The sequence below is a fragment of the Anastrepha obliqua genome, chromosome 1 (genome assembly GCF_027943255.1).
Source record: "Anastrepha obliqua isolate idAnaObli1 chromosome 1, idAnaObli1_1.0, whole genome shotgun sequence".
NCBI lineage: Eukaryota > Metazoa > Arthropoda > Insecta > Diptera > Tephritidae > Anastrepha > Anastrepha obliqua.
In genome coordinates, this window is record NC_072892.1 from 162,545,657 (window position 1) to 162,561,450 (window position 15,794).

At 32.1% G+C, this 15,794-nt stretch overlaps 1 protein-coding gene across 1 annotated transcript in view; it reads left to right on the forward strand.

The window, feature by feature from the left end:
* Positions 1-962: 962 nt before the first annotated feature.
* The window catches only part of LOC129253373 (elongation of very long chain fatty acids protein 7), a 93,069-nt gene continuing 78,237 nt past the window's right edge, over positions 963-15,794 (forward strand). Inside the window, exon 1 of the mRNA XM_054891729.1 lies at positions 963-1,119. Coding sequence (XP_054747704.1) covers positions 975-1,119 — 145 coding nt within the window. The 5' untranslated portion in view covers positions 963-974. The remainder of the gene's footprint in view (positions 1,120-15,794) is intronic.

Sequence of the window (15,794 nt, forward strand, 5' to 3'; positions counted from 1 at the left end):
CTCCAGCTTCACCTACCACTTCTACTTGATTTGCCTTTTGACTTTGCTACCTTTGCTTTGACTTTGGCTTTTGCGCCGTCGGTTTTCGTTTTTGTTTTCCGATTTAGGTTTTCGGCTTTCGGTGTTCGACTTCTCCCTTTCCTTATTGAGTTGCTTTGCCGATATAAAACAGAGTTTTGCAAATTATTATTACTGTTGTTGTTGGGGATTTTTAGCAGCACACCTATAACGAAGATAGATGTGTGTGTGCCTGCTTTTTGCGCTGTGTTCTCTGCGCTGCTGCCTTCTAAACTGGAAGAGTGTGAGTGTGTGTGTGTTTTGTGCTTTGTATTTGCAATTCGGCGGCGTCTTTTCGCGTTCATCGAAAAAAACTTTATTTTATCTTGTGATTGTCGAGAAGTTTTACAGTCAGTTGAGTATAAACATTCATGCGGTGCGGTTTGGCAAAATAATATTAAGAGAAGATACTACATGCGAATACAAAGCGATACCAGATATAGAACATAGTGAAATGAACGGTGGCGTATACGCAACATTTAATATTTAGAATATTCGGTGTTCTAAATAGAATGCGGCTCTTAGCCATCTTTAATGAGTGTTCAAGAAGAATATAAGTTTTAAACATATAAGAACAATTTTCGAATAAGCGCTAAATAAACAAAGGATTTACGTTCAATTTTGTGTTATTTTCTATAAAAAAAATTGAAACATTTTAAAGTAAACATCTCGCAGATTTCGCAATAAGCGTCTCTCGTATAAAGTGCTTAGAATGCGAATATAACGAATTATTGCGCGTGTGTGTGAGTGTGCTGAAAAACACAAACAAATACATATAGCTTAAATAAGATATATTTCTTAAAGTAGCGTAAGGTTACTACCGAATTTGTGTTTTTTTTCTAACTTAAAAACAAAAAATATCAACCTAAGTTGCTATAAACAAATATATAAAATACAAACAAATATAAAAAGTCAAAATGAATAGCAACATTACTTCGCGCTTCGATATGGCCGCTGAGATTGCGACCATAGCATTGGACGAATTCAAATCGCACCATGTGCACCGAAACTACACGGGACTGGTACAGCGCTACTATCACTTGGTTGAGCGAGATTTCGGTGGTATGTATTGGTGCAATATTCACAGTTTTTTTTTTTTTGAATTGGAATGCAAAGCAATTAAATTGAAGGTGAATATGCATTCGAAGGTGTGTGTGAAAGCAGATAATCGATAAAGATTGTGCGTAGAGGAGTATTGGCAAAGAGATGCGCAAGCAAACGTATGTGTTTTTTGTCTTCCTTTGTCTTTTTACCCATTTCACATATCTAGCGTATAGTGTCAACAAAGTGTTTAGAGGAAAGACAGAAGGGGTTCGGTAAAAAACTGGCGACAAAAATATACATATTGCATATTGCGCAAAAAACTACACACCTTTAAAAAGTCGTAAATAGACAATCAAAAATAGGCATTTGCGCGCCGCTATGCAAAATGAAATAAAAGACTAAAGGCGCGAACTTTTTATGAAGCAAAAAATATCATATCTCAACCAGGCTGAATAAGAGAGGCATGCAATGTTAAGTTCAAAAATGAATGAATTTGTGTGGCTTTGAAGCATTTGTTTAGACACAAAGTGAGCAATGAAAAGTTAATTATTTTAAGAGATTAAAGAACCACAAGCTGGCGTCTATCACTCCAACCTTCAAAACTGGTAATAGAAATGAAGAAAAAAATTATAGGCCTATATCTATGTAAATTATCGACTTGTTCCAAACTTTTTAAAAGAGTGGTCAAGAACAAGCTAGCATTTACTATCAAAGGATTATCTGAACCTTCTCGACATGGGTTCGTTGGTGGGTGATCTACAGTTACAAATTTTGCTGTTTCTTTTCAATTCTGTCTCTCTGAGTTTAAGAGTAAGTCTCAAGTTGACACCATATACACCGATTTTTTGAAAGCATTTTGCACGGTCTCGCACAAAATCCTCCTCTGGAAAATTAAAAATCTAAGCTTTCACTCGGCTTTCCTTTTATTACTGAAATTGTACTTGTCAAATAGAATCTCATTTGCTGAAATTGGGAATACTAAATCAAATTAAGAGATTCAAAAACCAGTAATAAACGAATTACTATATTTCAGAAAGCTCGATTCGGAGCGTCTATCCCGAGTTCTTGTGCCACGATAGTATATCGTTGCAGCCTGTATTCATTGTTTGTGCACAATAATAATAGTTTTTGTGCCGCAATCACGCGTCATCTCAACCTGTATTCCTTATTTGTGACTCTTCAGACTCACACCAACCACATACGTTTAATTTAGTACATAAAAATACTACTCCAAGATATCGTTTCGAGTCCATAACAACAATCAAGTTGAGTCAAATTCAAGGTCATTACGGAAATCAAGTTTAAAACCTGTTTTGATAAAAAACAAAAACGTTTTAATTAATATCAGTGTTTTATATCGAAAATTGTAAAGAATGAATCCGGGTTGTAAAACTTATAAACAAAGTCAACTTTCCAATTTATCACAATAGTACAGCGAAAAAGTTTAAGCGAAGCAAAGTTTCTTAGGGTAAATAGCAAAGAACTTAAATTTAATGAAATTAGATGCATTTTTTACGCTGCAAAGAAAAACTTCAAAAAGAAGAAATTAATACTTCCAGTATTTTTTCCAAAATCATGACATGTGTGCAAACTTTAAAAATGACCCATGTTCATTGTCTTGCATTGAAAAAAAATTTCATCCTGCAGTTCTGCCGAAAAATTTATAATGCATTAAAAAAAAATTCTAAGCAAAAATTCCGATAAGATCATTTTAAATTTCTAAGTAAATTATTTTTTGGAGCAAATAATTGAAAACCTTTTGGAAGAAAAAATGCTTTGCTAGACAAAAAAATTCTGAAAAAGAACTTTGAATCTTCTTTTAACATTTCTAGAAAAATTTTGGGAAACAAAGAAACTACATTAGTCTAGATGCCGGTTGAAAAGAAAATATTATTTTGTAAAAACAAATAAATAAAATGAAAATTGTATGAATCCTCCGGCCATTGTAGCCGATTGGGTTCGCATCTCCAAGTATAAAACAGCAAAATAGTATAAGAAGTTTTTTAGTTTAATAGCAGTCGCCTCTCGGCAGTCAATGGTAAACCTCCGAGAAAGTATTTCTGCCATGAAAAAGTCCCTCATAAAGAACCATCTTCCGTTCGGGGGCGGCTTGAAGATGTAAGTTCTTCCATTTACGTAAAAACATCAAGACGCACACCATAAATAGGAAGCCCAGGGTCTTTCAAAAGACGCGCCTAAAAGTTTTTTTAAGCGAAGAATGGGAAAATTTTGAATCCCAGGTTGTCCTATTTTTTTTTGTTGTTTGCAAAATACGGCTCCTAAAAATTATATGTGAAAAATGACAACATTTAAATGTCCATCATGAGCACGTCGACAGCTAAAATCCGCCAAACAGTCGATTCATGAATACCCAGTTGTTGAGAAGGACAACTCAAAATTTTGATGGAGAAGGTTGTTCAACAATATTTTGAGCTACAGCAGCAATATTTTCAACAGAACGTTTAGTCTTTGGTGTACCAGTCCTTTTTCTCCTTTCAATTTTCCACCAACCTTTGAATTATCGACGCATTTGGATGATTATTTCCAACCAAAAAAATTACAAATTTTATGATGTGCTGTTCAAACAGATCGACCATTTTCATAAGTTTGAATGATCCTAACGCGTTGTATATTATAAAATCACACATCTGACTACTTCACAAATATCAAAGAAGACATAAAAAACGTACCACCTAGGAATAATTACCGTACACTGACTTCTAGGTGTCACTTTTGAATAACCTTTTATCAATGTGCCAATCAAGAAGAAGAAGTATTCCTAAAAGAAAGAAGAAATGACTTGCATGTTTTGTTGTACTCGGGCTTAGCTGATTAGAAAAGGGAGGAGAATAGTTCAAATTAAAGTTAAAAAAAGTTTAATTAAAATTAAAAACAACAATAACACTAGCACTAACCAAGCTTAAACCTTTGTCTTAAAACAATATTTAGGAAACGCGATCCTAATTCCATCCAAGTGAATTTTCCACAAAGAATTCGTACCAACGGGCCAAACTTGGCGTTTTGAAGCATTTGTGGTTGTGACTGATTTTTTTACTAGAAATCGTATTTTAACCATACATCACTCACCGTATTCACCTGATATGGCTCCGTGTGACTCTTATCTATTTGGGAAATTGCATTTGGCCATGAAAGGAAAACATTTTGCGTCGATAGGGCCATCCAAAAGGTTCGTACCGACATCCTGAAGGACATTTCGCGCAAAACCGTATATCGATGCCAGAGGGGACTATTTTGAATAAATAAACTCGAAGTTATCAGAACAAACTTGCTGACGTTTCTATTTTAGCTCAGTCTTACTAATTTTGGACTTCACCTTGCATAATGCTCTAGACCGTTCGAAGTTGGCGTTATCTTAGAGTTGAATGAGTTTGGTATGTTTTGCTTTTCAACCTTTACACTTTGATAGACCCTTACCATCCTGCAGTGGTGCTAACTGCATGCTTATCACTGTTTTATTACTTGAGATCTGACAACTTGTTCAAAGCTTTATGTTTATGTGCGATATAATATCTGGTGCTATTCACTGTTCTTCAGTTCTACTCGGCCAATTGAATTTCAATGTTCCTAATAGTGCACTTCGCTCTTATAATATAGTTTTCTCAGAACTAAATATCCTAATTTCGCCCCTCTTACAAGAGGTATGGAAGAGTTTAATCGGCTTCTTAGAAATCTTGAGCTTGATTTTGCAATGCCAAGGCCTCTATTTATGTCTCTCATTGACTCTTATTATTTGTCAAATAAACTATCCATTTAATTTTAATTCTTAAGTTTTTGTTATTTTACCAAGTAAATCTAGTCTGAAAGGTTGTCACCATTGGCTTAAATAAAGAAATAAAGACACAAAGTTAAAAACTTACACTTTTGATTAATAGATTTTTATACAAAGATTTAGACAATTCAACTATTTTTCGCTTCTTTCGCTTCACAATATATTAGAAATTTCGAGTAAACCAAATTTCAGAACAAATTCCACAATTGCTCTTATTAGAATTTTCTACTACTATTCAAACACGTTTTACTAGGTAATTAATTCATATTAAGTACTCATACTTGACCCTTTTAAGAATTCATGCATGCGCCCAAAACGCATACGAGTACAAAAAATTTATTAGCAAAATAGTCGAAAATAGTTTGCTGGTATGTACGAACTTTGGCTAAATACAAACAAGCGGCAAGAAGCTGACCCTGCACTTTCCACAGACGACAAAGTGCTTCGTGAGCTGGCAATTTCAAGTTACTTAGAAAATATTTGAAAATGCTACATTTTTCACTCGGTCGCCAAACTCAAAAATAGTAAATAAAATAAATATTTTATTTAAAAATTACATTAAATTAATAATAAAAAAAATTAATAGTAAATATATAAAAATAGTTCATCAATTGAATGAAAATTGTCAAAATAATTATATGCATGTGAAAAGAGTTACCAGTTAATTACGATAAAAAATAATTGTTAGAACTTTGTCTACTAGGTAGTCGTTTAAAGTAATTGGTTGATGCCGACAATGCGGATTTGTTCCCTAAAGCATTCCTTTCAAAACAAATCGATTAAATAAATCGATTTTTCAACACACACGCGCACACACACTTAATTCTGTTTAAATACTCATAAAATCCCCCTTAAACCAGTTCGCCAGCACTTAGAAATGCAGAGAATTTTCCACAGTGGCATAAAATTACGCATTACGAATGTAATTGCGCTGGAAAGCTTAAAAGGCAGCCTACCCCAGCACAGCGAACATTGTGAATGACTGCATGCAATGATTTAAGTAGCGTTGCTGAAAGGTGCGTCAAATGGGCAGCACCAAACAAAACAAAAACTTAGAATAGCTTAACTAATTCGCAGATATGAAAGACGCAGAAAAAAACTTTTGTTTGCGGCAATCAACTGTATAAGTGACTAGCAACAACACAAATGCAAAGAAAACGAAGTGAGCCCGTAAATCGGTTTTGTTAACAACCAACTGCAATTAAGATGCACTGTTGGGTGTTTAAAAGTTGACGCAGGTCAGTGACACACACACATACACAAAAGGGTTAATAAGTCGGCAGCGCTTACAAACACATTTGGATGACACTTGAATAGCGGCTATGAAATTGTAAACAAGAGAATACACAAAAACACACATTTTGACAAATTTTATTTTATGCAGTTTTGTGTGTGTATGTGTATGTACATGTAAAAATAACTAATAAAAAAGTCTATAACAGTTTTCATAAATCTACATTATCACTATGCAAGCGATTTTCAATTGACAATCGTAGCGCATAAACGGCATCTGGTTGCGCTACAGCGAGAAACAGTGAAAAAGAAACTGTCCAGGCAGTAAACTCCAAGTGGTGAGTCGAAGCTGATAAAGGCAGAAGTGATTCTAAAGCGATTATGGCAGCAATTTTTTTAAACGCCTATAGTGCTTAAGCATGGAATCCTCGTAATGCTGATTTAAAGCAAAATCAACCTGCTTTACCGTGGAATAATTTTTACGCCTTTGGAACCACTCACTGGCGCAATAGCAAAATTACTTACAAATTAAGTAAGGAATCTCTGTGAAATACCAAAATGAAGAAACACTTTTTTTTAATGGCGGTGGCATCTGCGCAGGCAACGAAAAACCTCCAAGTGCATTTCTGATATGAAAAAGTTTATAAAAATAAATTGAAAAAAAATGTCTTGTCTCCGTTCGAAATCGGTTTAAAACTGTAGGTCTCTCCATTGTTGGAACAAAATCAAGACGTACACCACAAATTCAAGGAGGAGCTTAGTCAAACATCTAACAGAAACTAAGCAATTATTTATTTATTTAAGTTAAGAATCTTATCCACATCAGCGAGCCGAGGGCCCAGGCAGCCAGTTCTTCTTATTTCGTGTAAAAAGAATTGCATTATTTTTTCTTGTTTTATAATAAATTAAGAACAAAGTTAGGAATTACCACCTGATCTAGTATGTTGACGAGATTTAACAACCACTGGCTGATTTCTGTTTCCAATTATACAGAACTGGCTCAGGCATAAGAAATTTGTGTTGCATAAAAAATTCTCAATTATTATTATTTTCTTGTTCAAAAACAAATTTCAACTTGTGGATGTTTTTAAGACCAAAAATAGCTGTATTTAAAAACACTTTGAAAAACAAAATTTTGTATTTTTTCAAATACATTTTTCTTTCACAATATATTTTAGCCTAAAGAATCCAAGAAAATTTTTGAACTTGCGGATGCTTTAAAAATTCCAAAAAAATATTTAAACTTCAGGATGATTCTTAAAACAGTCTAAAAAAAATTTATTGAATTTATATATATTTACTTATATTTTTATATGTATAGTATTTTATATTTTTTCTCACATAATTCTCTTTCAAAGTGTATTATATCCTAAATAATTCAAGAAAATATATGAATTTGAAGCTGTTTTTGAAAAAAAAACTAACGCTTGTATTTTAAAAAATTTTAAGAAAAAGAAGTTAAATATTTTTTTCTCAACTAATCATACTTCAACTAATATTTTATATTAAGCAATGTAAAAAAATTTTGAATTTGAGGAAATTTTTCAAAAAACTAAAATAATTTTTTTTTTTACTATAAATTTTTATATCAAAAAATTTGTTAAAAAAATTATTTTATATATTTTTTCTAGAATAATTCTTTAAATAAAAATTCTGATATAAAAATTAACATTTTTTCATTTTTTTTGTTTTAATAAAATTTTAAGACAAAATAGTTTTCTTTTCATTATTCTGAATAATTCCCTTGCTAAATATATTTTTACCTAGAATATTCGACAAAATCATAGAATTTAATCATGGTTTACAAAAACGGCAAAAAGCATTATTTCAAAAAAATTTTAAGAAAGAAAGATTTTATCTTTTTTTCAGTAAGTCTCTTTCATTGTTTATGTTACTTTATCTCAAATATTTTTTATGAAAAACGTTTTTTTTTAATTATTGTTTTGTATATTTAAAGAAAAAAATTATATATTAATATTTTTCATTTTTAATATATTTAATATGTTAAAAAAATAATTATCTCTCAAATTATATTTCATCCTCAAATATAAAAAAAAATTGAACTTCAAGACGTTTTTCAAAAATAACCAAAAAATTTATTTTAAAAAAATTTTGAGAAAAATTGTTGTACCTTTTTGTTAAATAATTCTCTTTCAAAGTATAATGTTAATCTAAACTATTCCAAAAAAATGTTTGAATTGAAGGATGTTTTACATAGAAGGCTAAAAAATCTTTTGTTTTAAAAAATTTTGAAGAAGTAAAAGCAGTATAGTCTTTTTCAAATATTTCTCTTTCAAAGTAAAACTTGATGATGTTTTTAAAAACGACCAAAAAAATTTTACTTCAAAATTTTTTTAAGAAAAAAAGTTCATATTTTTAAGTTACTATTTTATTCTAAATTTTATACTAATAAAAGAATTTTCTTTCATAGAATATTTTGTCCTAATATATAGACACAAATCTTTTTTTGTCAAAATGGTAAAAAACCGACACTATTTCACTTCCAAAAGTCCTAGACCATAAATTTCAACATTAAATAAATCTGACAATTATTTGATTACTTTTAATTGTTTTCAGTTCCCTTCTTATTATACTTTTTAAAAAATGGCCAAACAAATTTTAGGAAAAAAGTTGTATATTATCTTTTAAAGTATATTTTATACTAAAATGTTCAAAAAAACGTTTTTTATAAAATTGGTAAAAAACCAAAAATATTTCACTGCAAATACTTCTATACCACATTTTTCAACATTAAATAAATCTCTGGATTATTAGATTTTTTTAATTGTTTTAATCAGTTTCCTTCTTACTAAAATTTTCTATTCTATTATTTTAAAAATGTTTAAAGAAATATTTTATATTCTGTTTCAAACTATATTTTATACTAAAATGTTAAAAATCTTCTTTATAAAATCCCTAAAAATATATACAAATATTTCACTTCACTTCTATACCAAATTTTCAACATTGCATATATCTCATAGTTAGTAATTTTTTCAACATTTTTTCAGATTACTTCTTATTATACTGAAGCGTACAAATCAACCAATTTTTAGACAAATTCACGGCAAAGTCCAATACACTTTGATCACTTGACATGGAATCACTCAACTTTTATTTTTTCCCTTGCCTGAGAAGTGTTATGTGGCAGACATTTTTTTAACGTTTCAAGAAGGTATTTTTCTGGTGCAGATATTCAAGTAGTATAATATTAGGGCAATGGCAAACTCACTAGAATTAAGTCAATCTGAATTTTTGAATTTAGGGTTTTGGCGAAATGGCTGAAATATAAGAGATTTAGTTCGAATAATGAAAATAAACTTCGCTTCTCATAGCGACTTAAGGGAGTATTCTAGTCTAGACGCCTTAATTTTAGGTATTTTTAAAACTAAGAAAAAAAAATTAAAAACATTTTTAACATCCTTTTTTATGGTTTTTATTAATATTGGAAAAGTATAAAAAAATTACTAAAAAAAACAAAATAAAAAAATTATGGAATAACAGGCCGGCGGAGTGGCGGCTACATATGCTTATGGTTGACATGGTTCCAATTCTTGTAGTGATCTAAAACAAACAAATTAAATAAATTCTTCATTAGTTAGAATGTCGCTGTCGGATTACGCCAAATCAAAGAAAAAAAATTCACAAAATGGCGGCAATTTGAAAAAAACCAAATTTTACCCTCTTGTTTTTACATTTTCAAATTTTTTAAAAATACTTTGAACTCAAATTTTTAGAAATCCGAGGTAGGCGCGATGGACAGATGTATAATAAAATATTCTTATCAAACTTCAAAGCGATCGGTCAAGTAGAACTTCAGATATCATGACGACCATATCAAAAAAAGTAGTTTTGAGAAAATGGCGTTTGAAGTTTGAGCAACAATTCCAATAGAATAACTTACATCATAATATTTACTACTCACCCTGGATTAATCGGCGATCCCACACCCATACATTGGACCTTCTTCTCTTTCATAAGCAATGTCTTATTTCATTTAAATATCATAAAATATATATATGTATAGAATAAATAAAGGTTGTATGGGATACAAAAGATTTTATGGAAAGAAGGAGTCCTCAAGTCGTTCGTTAACATCTGCCGTTCATTTTGCCATTCCCTACACTCGGCCGGCTTAGTCAAAACGTCACAAAACCCGCTGTATCTCCGAAAATAATTCGAGTTTTGAAAAATTCGTTGAAAGTCATATTTTTGAAGGTCTAAACTTTGAAAATATGCAAAAGGAAAAATCGATTTTTTTATTTTCTAGGCCAGAATACACCTTTGATCATTTTATAAAAGAAAAAATTTTTTAAAACTCGATAGCTGCACGAAAAGTTGTGCGGCTTTCTTTCAAATGCATAACAAAATTGGTGCTCGCATGACTAAGATTTTCCTCAGATCCAGATGTAATATATACAAAAAATATAAAATAAGCTCTCAGTGCTAATAAAGCATTAGCAGTACAATTTCATGGAATATTTCAAATAATTTGAAGTTATATTTTTTCTACGAATGCTGCCGGGTAATGCGATTCTGCTCAAGAAATGTTTTTTATTTTATTTCATTTTTTTGTTTTTGTTTTTGTTATTCTCTTCCCTTTCTTCACATTCTTGCACTCCACTTTTGGAGTTATAAAAAACTGCGGAAAAAGATGAATAAATTTGGCACTTTGCCTTTATTGAACTTGAAAACAGCACTTAATGGCATCAGACTAAGGCAACTGCGCCAGTTAAAAGTACATACACACAAATACAGTTACACATGCCATAGTTGCACAAACAAAGACACACTCGTATATTTATCATTGGCGCACAAGCCCTCTGGCGAATGTTTTTCAGAGCAAATTCTCAAATTTGTGCTGTGCGGCATGATTTTGCGCTGTCTAAAGCTATATTCTACCAACAAAAAGCTGACTGTTTTTATGAGATAAAGAGCTCATTTGTGTGCACGCTGCTGCTTGTCTCTACTTTTCGAGAGGCGATGGCTTTTAGCGAAATCCGTGACCCTTAGTTTAATGTATTTTTATGTTCCATTCCTCAGCGTGCAACGAACCCGTGACCAAACGCATGTTAGTCATGCCCAAAACCACTCGGCTACTGTGGCCGCCATAATACTTGTACATAATAGAGAAGTACAAATAAATGAAAAAAACTAAAACGCACTTGAATCCAATTACTTGGGTAGAAACCTATTACTTTTCAGTTATTGTAAGCCGAAATATGAAAAATGGAAAATAAGACATGAAAAAAGTGTAAATGATAAAATGAAAAAAAAATATTTAGACACAAATTATAATAATTAAACTTTATGACCTTGACAGTGCGAAACTTTTGCGGCCACTTGCTTCTTCCATCTCCTTCCATATTACACAATTATTACCGTAATTAAATGACATTTATGTGGTTTGAAAGAAAAAATATACAAAATAAGCCAAATATGTAATTGTCAATTTCCTCCTAAACATTTTTCATTGCCTTTTCGTTAGACGCATGCATATGTATGTGTGTTTGCAGTTGTATGTATTTTTCATTTCGTTTTGTTATTGTATTTTTTAGCTTACTTTGCTTCCTCGTCATTTAGCCCTAAACGAGTATTATTGTGCTATTATATTAGGCTTTGAATTTGTGTGCGCATCTGAGCATGCAGCCGCTTGGTATTTGCACTTGCAGCTTTTACTGTTATTTAAATGTCACCTTAAAGGTTTTTTTTTGTAATAATTTTTAATTTGTATTGAACCTTACCAGATATGGCTACATACCAGTGCATATACTGAGACACGTTGTTACGTTGTTTTCAGCGCTTTATGCTCAAAAGTTTAACGAATAATTAAAAAAAGTCTAGAAAAATGTCTAGAATTCTCTTGTTTTTTTAATTTCATTTTTTGCACCAAATTACATAAAAGTTTATCGCCACTTTTTTCATACGTCAGTAATACACCAAACACTTAAGGCACGAACCTGGTCATCATTTAGTATGGAATAAATTTACATATGCAAAAAGAAAACGAGTTAATAGTTAATAGGGCGTTAATTGTGAGAGTGGTTTATAATATCTATAATTAAACACCAATTTACAATTAAATTATTTAATGCGAAATATCTTGAATGCAAAGCAAGCTACCCCGAGCAATTGTTGTTCACCCTCTACTTTGCCTTTAACCCTCAGCGCAGTGGCCACTAACAGAGTTACTTGAATCGGTTGGTGCATCGCGCTATTTGCACTGAAGGCGCTAGAAGTCAAATACATATTATATATTTCGAAAATAAAAATATATAGAAGCAACTACTACAACAACAATAACAACAACAACATTACACAAATTTAATTACAAAGTGCGCTGCTATATGAATTTTTTTCTAATCAGCAGTTTTACTTTTGATAATATGCCGCAACTGCTTTATAACATCACGTCACTCAGCTATCTAAAAGATATGCAAAAAGTTCATATGTCATGTGTGTAGTAGCTAGAACTCAGCTCCCACACATGCATACTTACAAATGTGCTGAAGGTTTAATGCAGAACCAGTGAAGCACAGCATCAACGCGAAAATGTTGCTAACTAATCGCTTACTCAACGAGCGTGTATGTGAGTATATATGTATGTATGCATATGCATATAAATATATATATATGTATATACATATATATTAGGCTGGTCCAAAAAAAATTTGTATGCTGCCGCCCCCCAAAATAGTAAAGAATGAAAAATAAAAAGACCCGTATTTTTTTTTTTTTTAATCAGACCATATTTAATGGTGCCGCCGGGGCTTTGAAATATCCCATGTATTTTGCATGGGAAAAAAATACTTTTTCGTAGATTTCATGTAAAAACCTGGAAAATGAATATATTTTAACCGGATAACTCAGTTTCTCTTCATAATTGGTCAGGGAATAACAACCAATTATGAAATAATTAATTTTTTTTGTATTAACTATTTTCATAAAAGTAATATAAAATATTGTTTTTCGATTTTTTCTTAGATTTTCGTTTTATGGCGGCTTTTTGGGGTTCTATAAAAAATAGTTAATACAAAAAAATTAATTATTTCATAATTAGTTGTTATTCCCTGACCAATTATGAAGAGAAACTGAGGTATCCGGTTAAAATATATTCATTTTCCAGGTTTTTACATGAAATGTACGAAAAAGTATTTTTTTCCCATGCAAAATACATGGGATATTTCAAAGCCCCGGCGGCACCATTAAATATGGTCTGATTAAAAAAAAAAAAATACGGGTCTTTTTATTTTTCATTCTTTACCATTATGGGGGGCGGCAGCATAAAAATTTTAATATAAATTTTTTCCCATGCATTTTTGGACCACCCTAATATATATATAGGGTCTTTCAGTAAGAGCGCTTCAACTTTTGAACTTTTTTGAAGAAAACACAAACGGTTAGACTTTTTTAACTAATTTTGTTTTTATTATCGAGTTTGAACACATACATTTAAGTATGAAATTCGATTTCTTTTGCATGACCACCGCGTGCACGTTTTACGAAGTCCAATCGTTGAACCCAATTTTCGACCCTCTCTTTTGCACAAATCGGCCGAAATTCCAGCAATTTCGCGTTCAATATTGGCTCTGAGCTCACAAATCGTCACCGGCTTGTTACTGTAGACCAATGACTTCACATAACCCCAAAACGGGACGGCTTGTTAAATGGACCGTAAAATGGCCGTAATACTCTTAAAGTAGCAGCAACAGAACGATTATTTTCATAAAAAATTTGCACGATTTGCAATCGTTGCTCAAGTGTGTAGCGTTCCATAATGAAATGTATACTAATGAAGTTAACAAATGACAAGCGAAAAATAAAAAATATTGCGTCGTTCGCCCTCCCTATCGGAAAAAAGTGGAAGCGCACCTATTTAAAACCCCTATATAATATATACATGTGTATATATTCTTCTATATGTCCCCAGGCGTACAGCTGCTTGCTTTATTGAGATTCTTATATTTAATTAAATTGTTTACAATGAGTACAAATAAACGATTAGCTGTGCCAAATGTTAAGCGGCAAGCAATTTGTGCCCGAGCATATGCGAGTATATACAAAATAAACACACAATCGCTGACACAAAGTTGTGAAAATAGCCGCATAGGTAGCTATTGAGATGTTAATCTAAGCTACATGACTGAAGTGTGAAAATTTATTAGAATTTTTTATATACTAAACAGCACAAAAACGTCGAGATAGATAAAGAATTACTTAACTTTTAGAAAAACGTTTCTCAACAGAGGAATGCAATATAATAAAGGGCTATGGAAAATTACATTATAATTTATTCAAACTACTTGTTACAGTTAGAGAAATCTTCACTTACTCCGATAGGCAGGCAGCTCGGATACTGCTCCTATCATGCACACACTCGTCTGAGATAGTAAAACTTACGTCTAAGACAATACAAGAGTGTTACAAAGTGTTGAAAATACTTGCACAGTTTTTTCTATTAATCTACTCTGTGCGCCAGGACATATGTTACCAGGTAAAAAGTCACATAAATTGCTACAAATTCGTCAGGATAATACAGGGTAGGCCATTTAAAGCGGGCCCATTTGTTTCTGAAAAAAAACATTGAAAAAAACATTTTTTTTTGTGTTGATATGAAAAATCATTTATTTTGATTCAAGGAGATTTGTTCCAGCTAGTTTTTGAAAATGATATCCTTCAAATGTTTGCCTCTGGCCTTGATGGCCAAATGTGTCCTTTTTTCGGCGTTTTCCATCGTTTTGGCCAATATTTCGGCCGGTATGGCGGCGATTTCGCGTCGGATATTGTTTTTAAGTTGAGTTAGAGTCCTTGGCTTGTTGATGTATACCTTGGATTTCAGATAACCCCACAAATAAAAGTCCGGTGGCGTCAAATCTGGTGATCTCGGTGGCCACGGAAAATCACCATTTTTCGAAATCAACCTTCCAGGGAACAATGGCTTCAAAAAATCGATTAATTTTTGTGCCATTTGAATTTTGTACGGAAACATTTTCAAATCGATGCGAATTATGCGCCTGAGTGTTGTCCTGGCGATGCCTAATTCCTGAGAACGACGATAACTCGATGTTCGCGGAGCCTCCTCAACACTGGCTCGTACAGCCTCGATATTTTCAGCAGAACGTCGTGTACGTTGTCTGGATGCGTGGCTGGTATTGCTGAGACTACCGTGGTTAATAAATTTTGCGTATAAACGCTGTAAAGTGCTTTTGGATGGCGCACTTTTAACTTTATTTTTTTTTTTAACGCACGTTGAGTTTTCACAATTGAGAAGTTATTTTGGATGTAAAGCTGAATTATTTCAGCGCGTTCTTTTGGAGTGTACTGCTCCATGGTAAAAATTGTCTTGGACTGACGCTTCCAACGCGCTATGTCATTAGTCGATCTGACGTTCCTGTCAAAAGTTATAGGGTTGCCAGATGGGCCCGCTTTAAATGGCCTACCCTGTAGTTAGGTCAACGTACCCATACCCTTGGCCATATGTAACCTTTTAATAGACAGACACCCCATTGGTGTTGCTAATTTCAACTGGAGACAATTAAACACCTGGAAGATGGGTCGCAGAAAAGGTCAAAAAAATGTTATTTTAAAAAATATTTAAGGAAATTCTTTTTAATTTTTTTCTCAAATAAGGTCAAAAAAATATTATTGTATTAAAAAAAAATGTTTACGA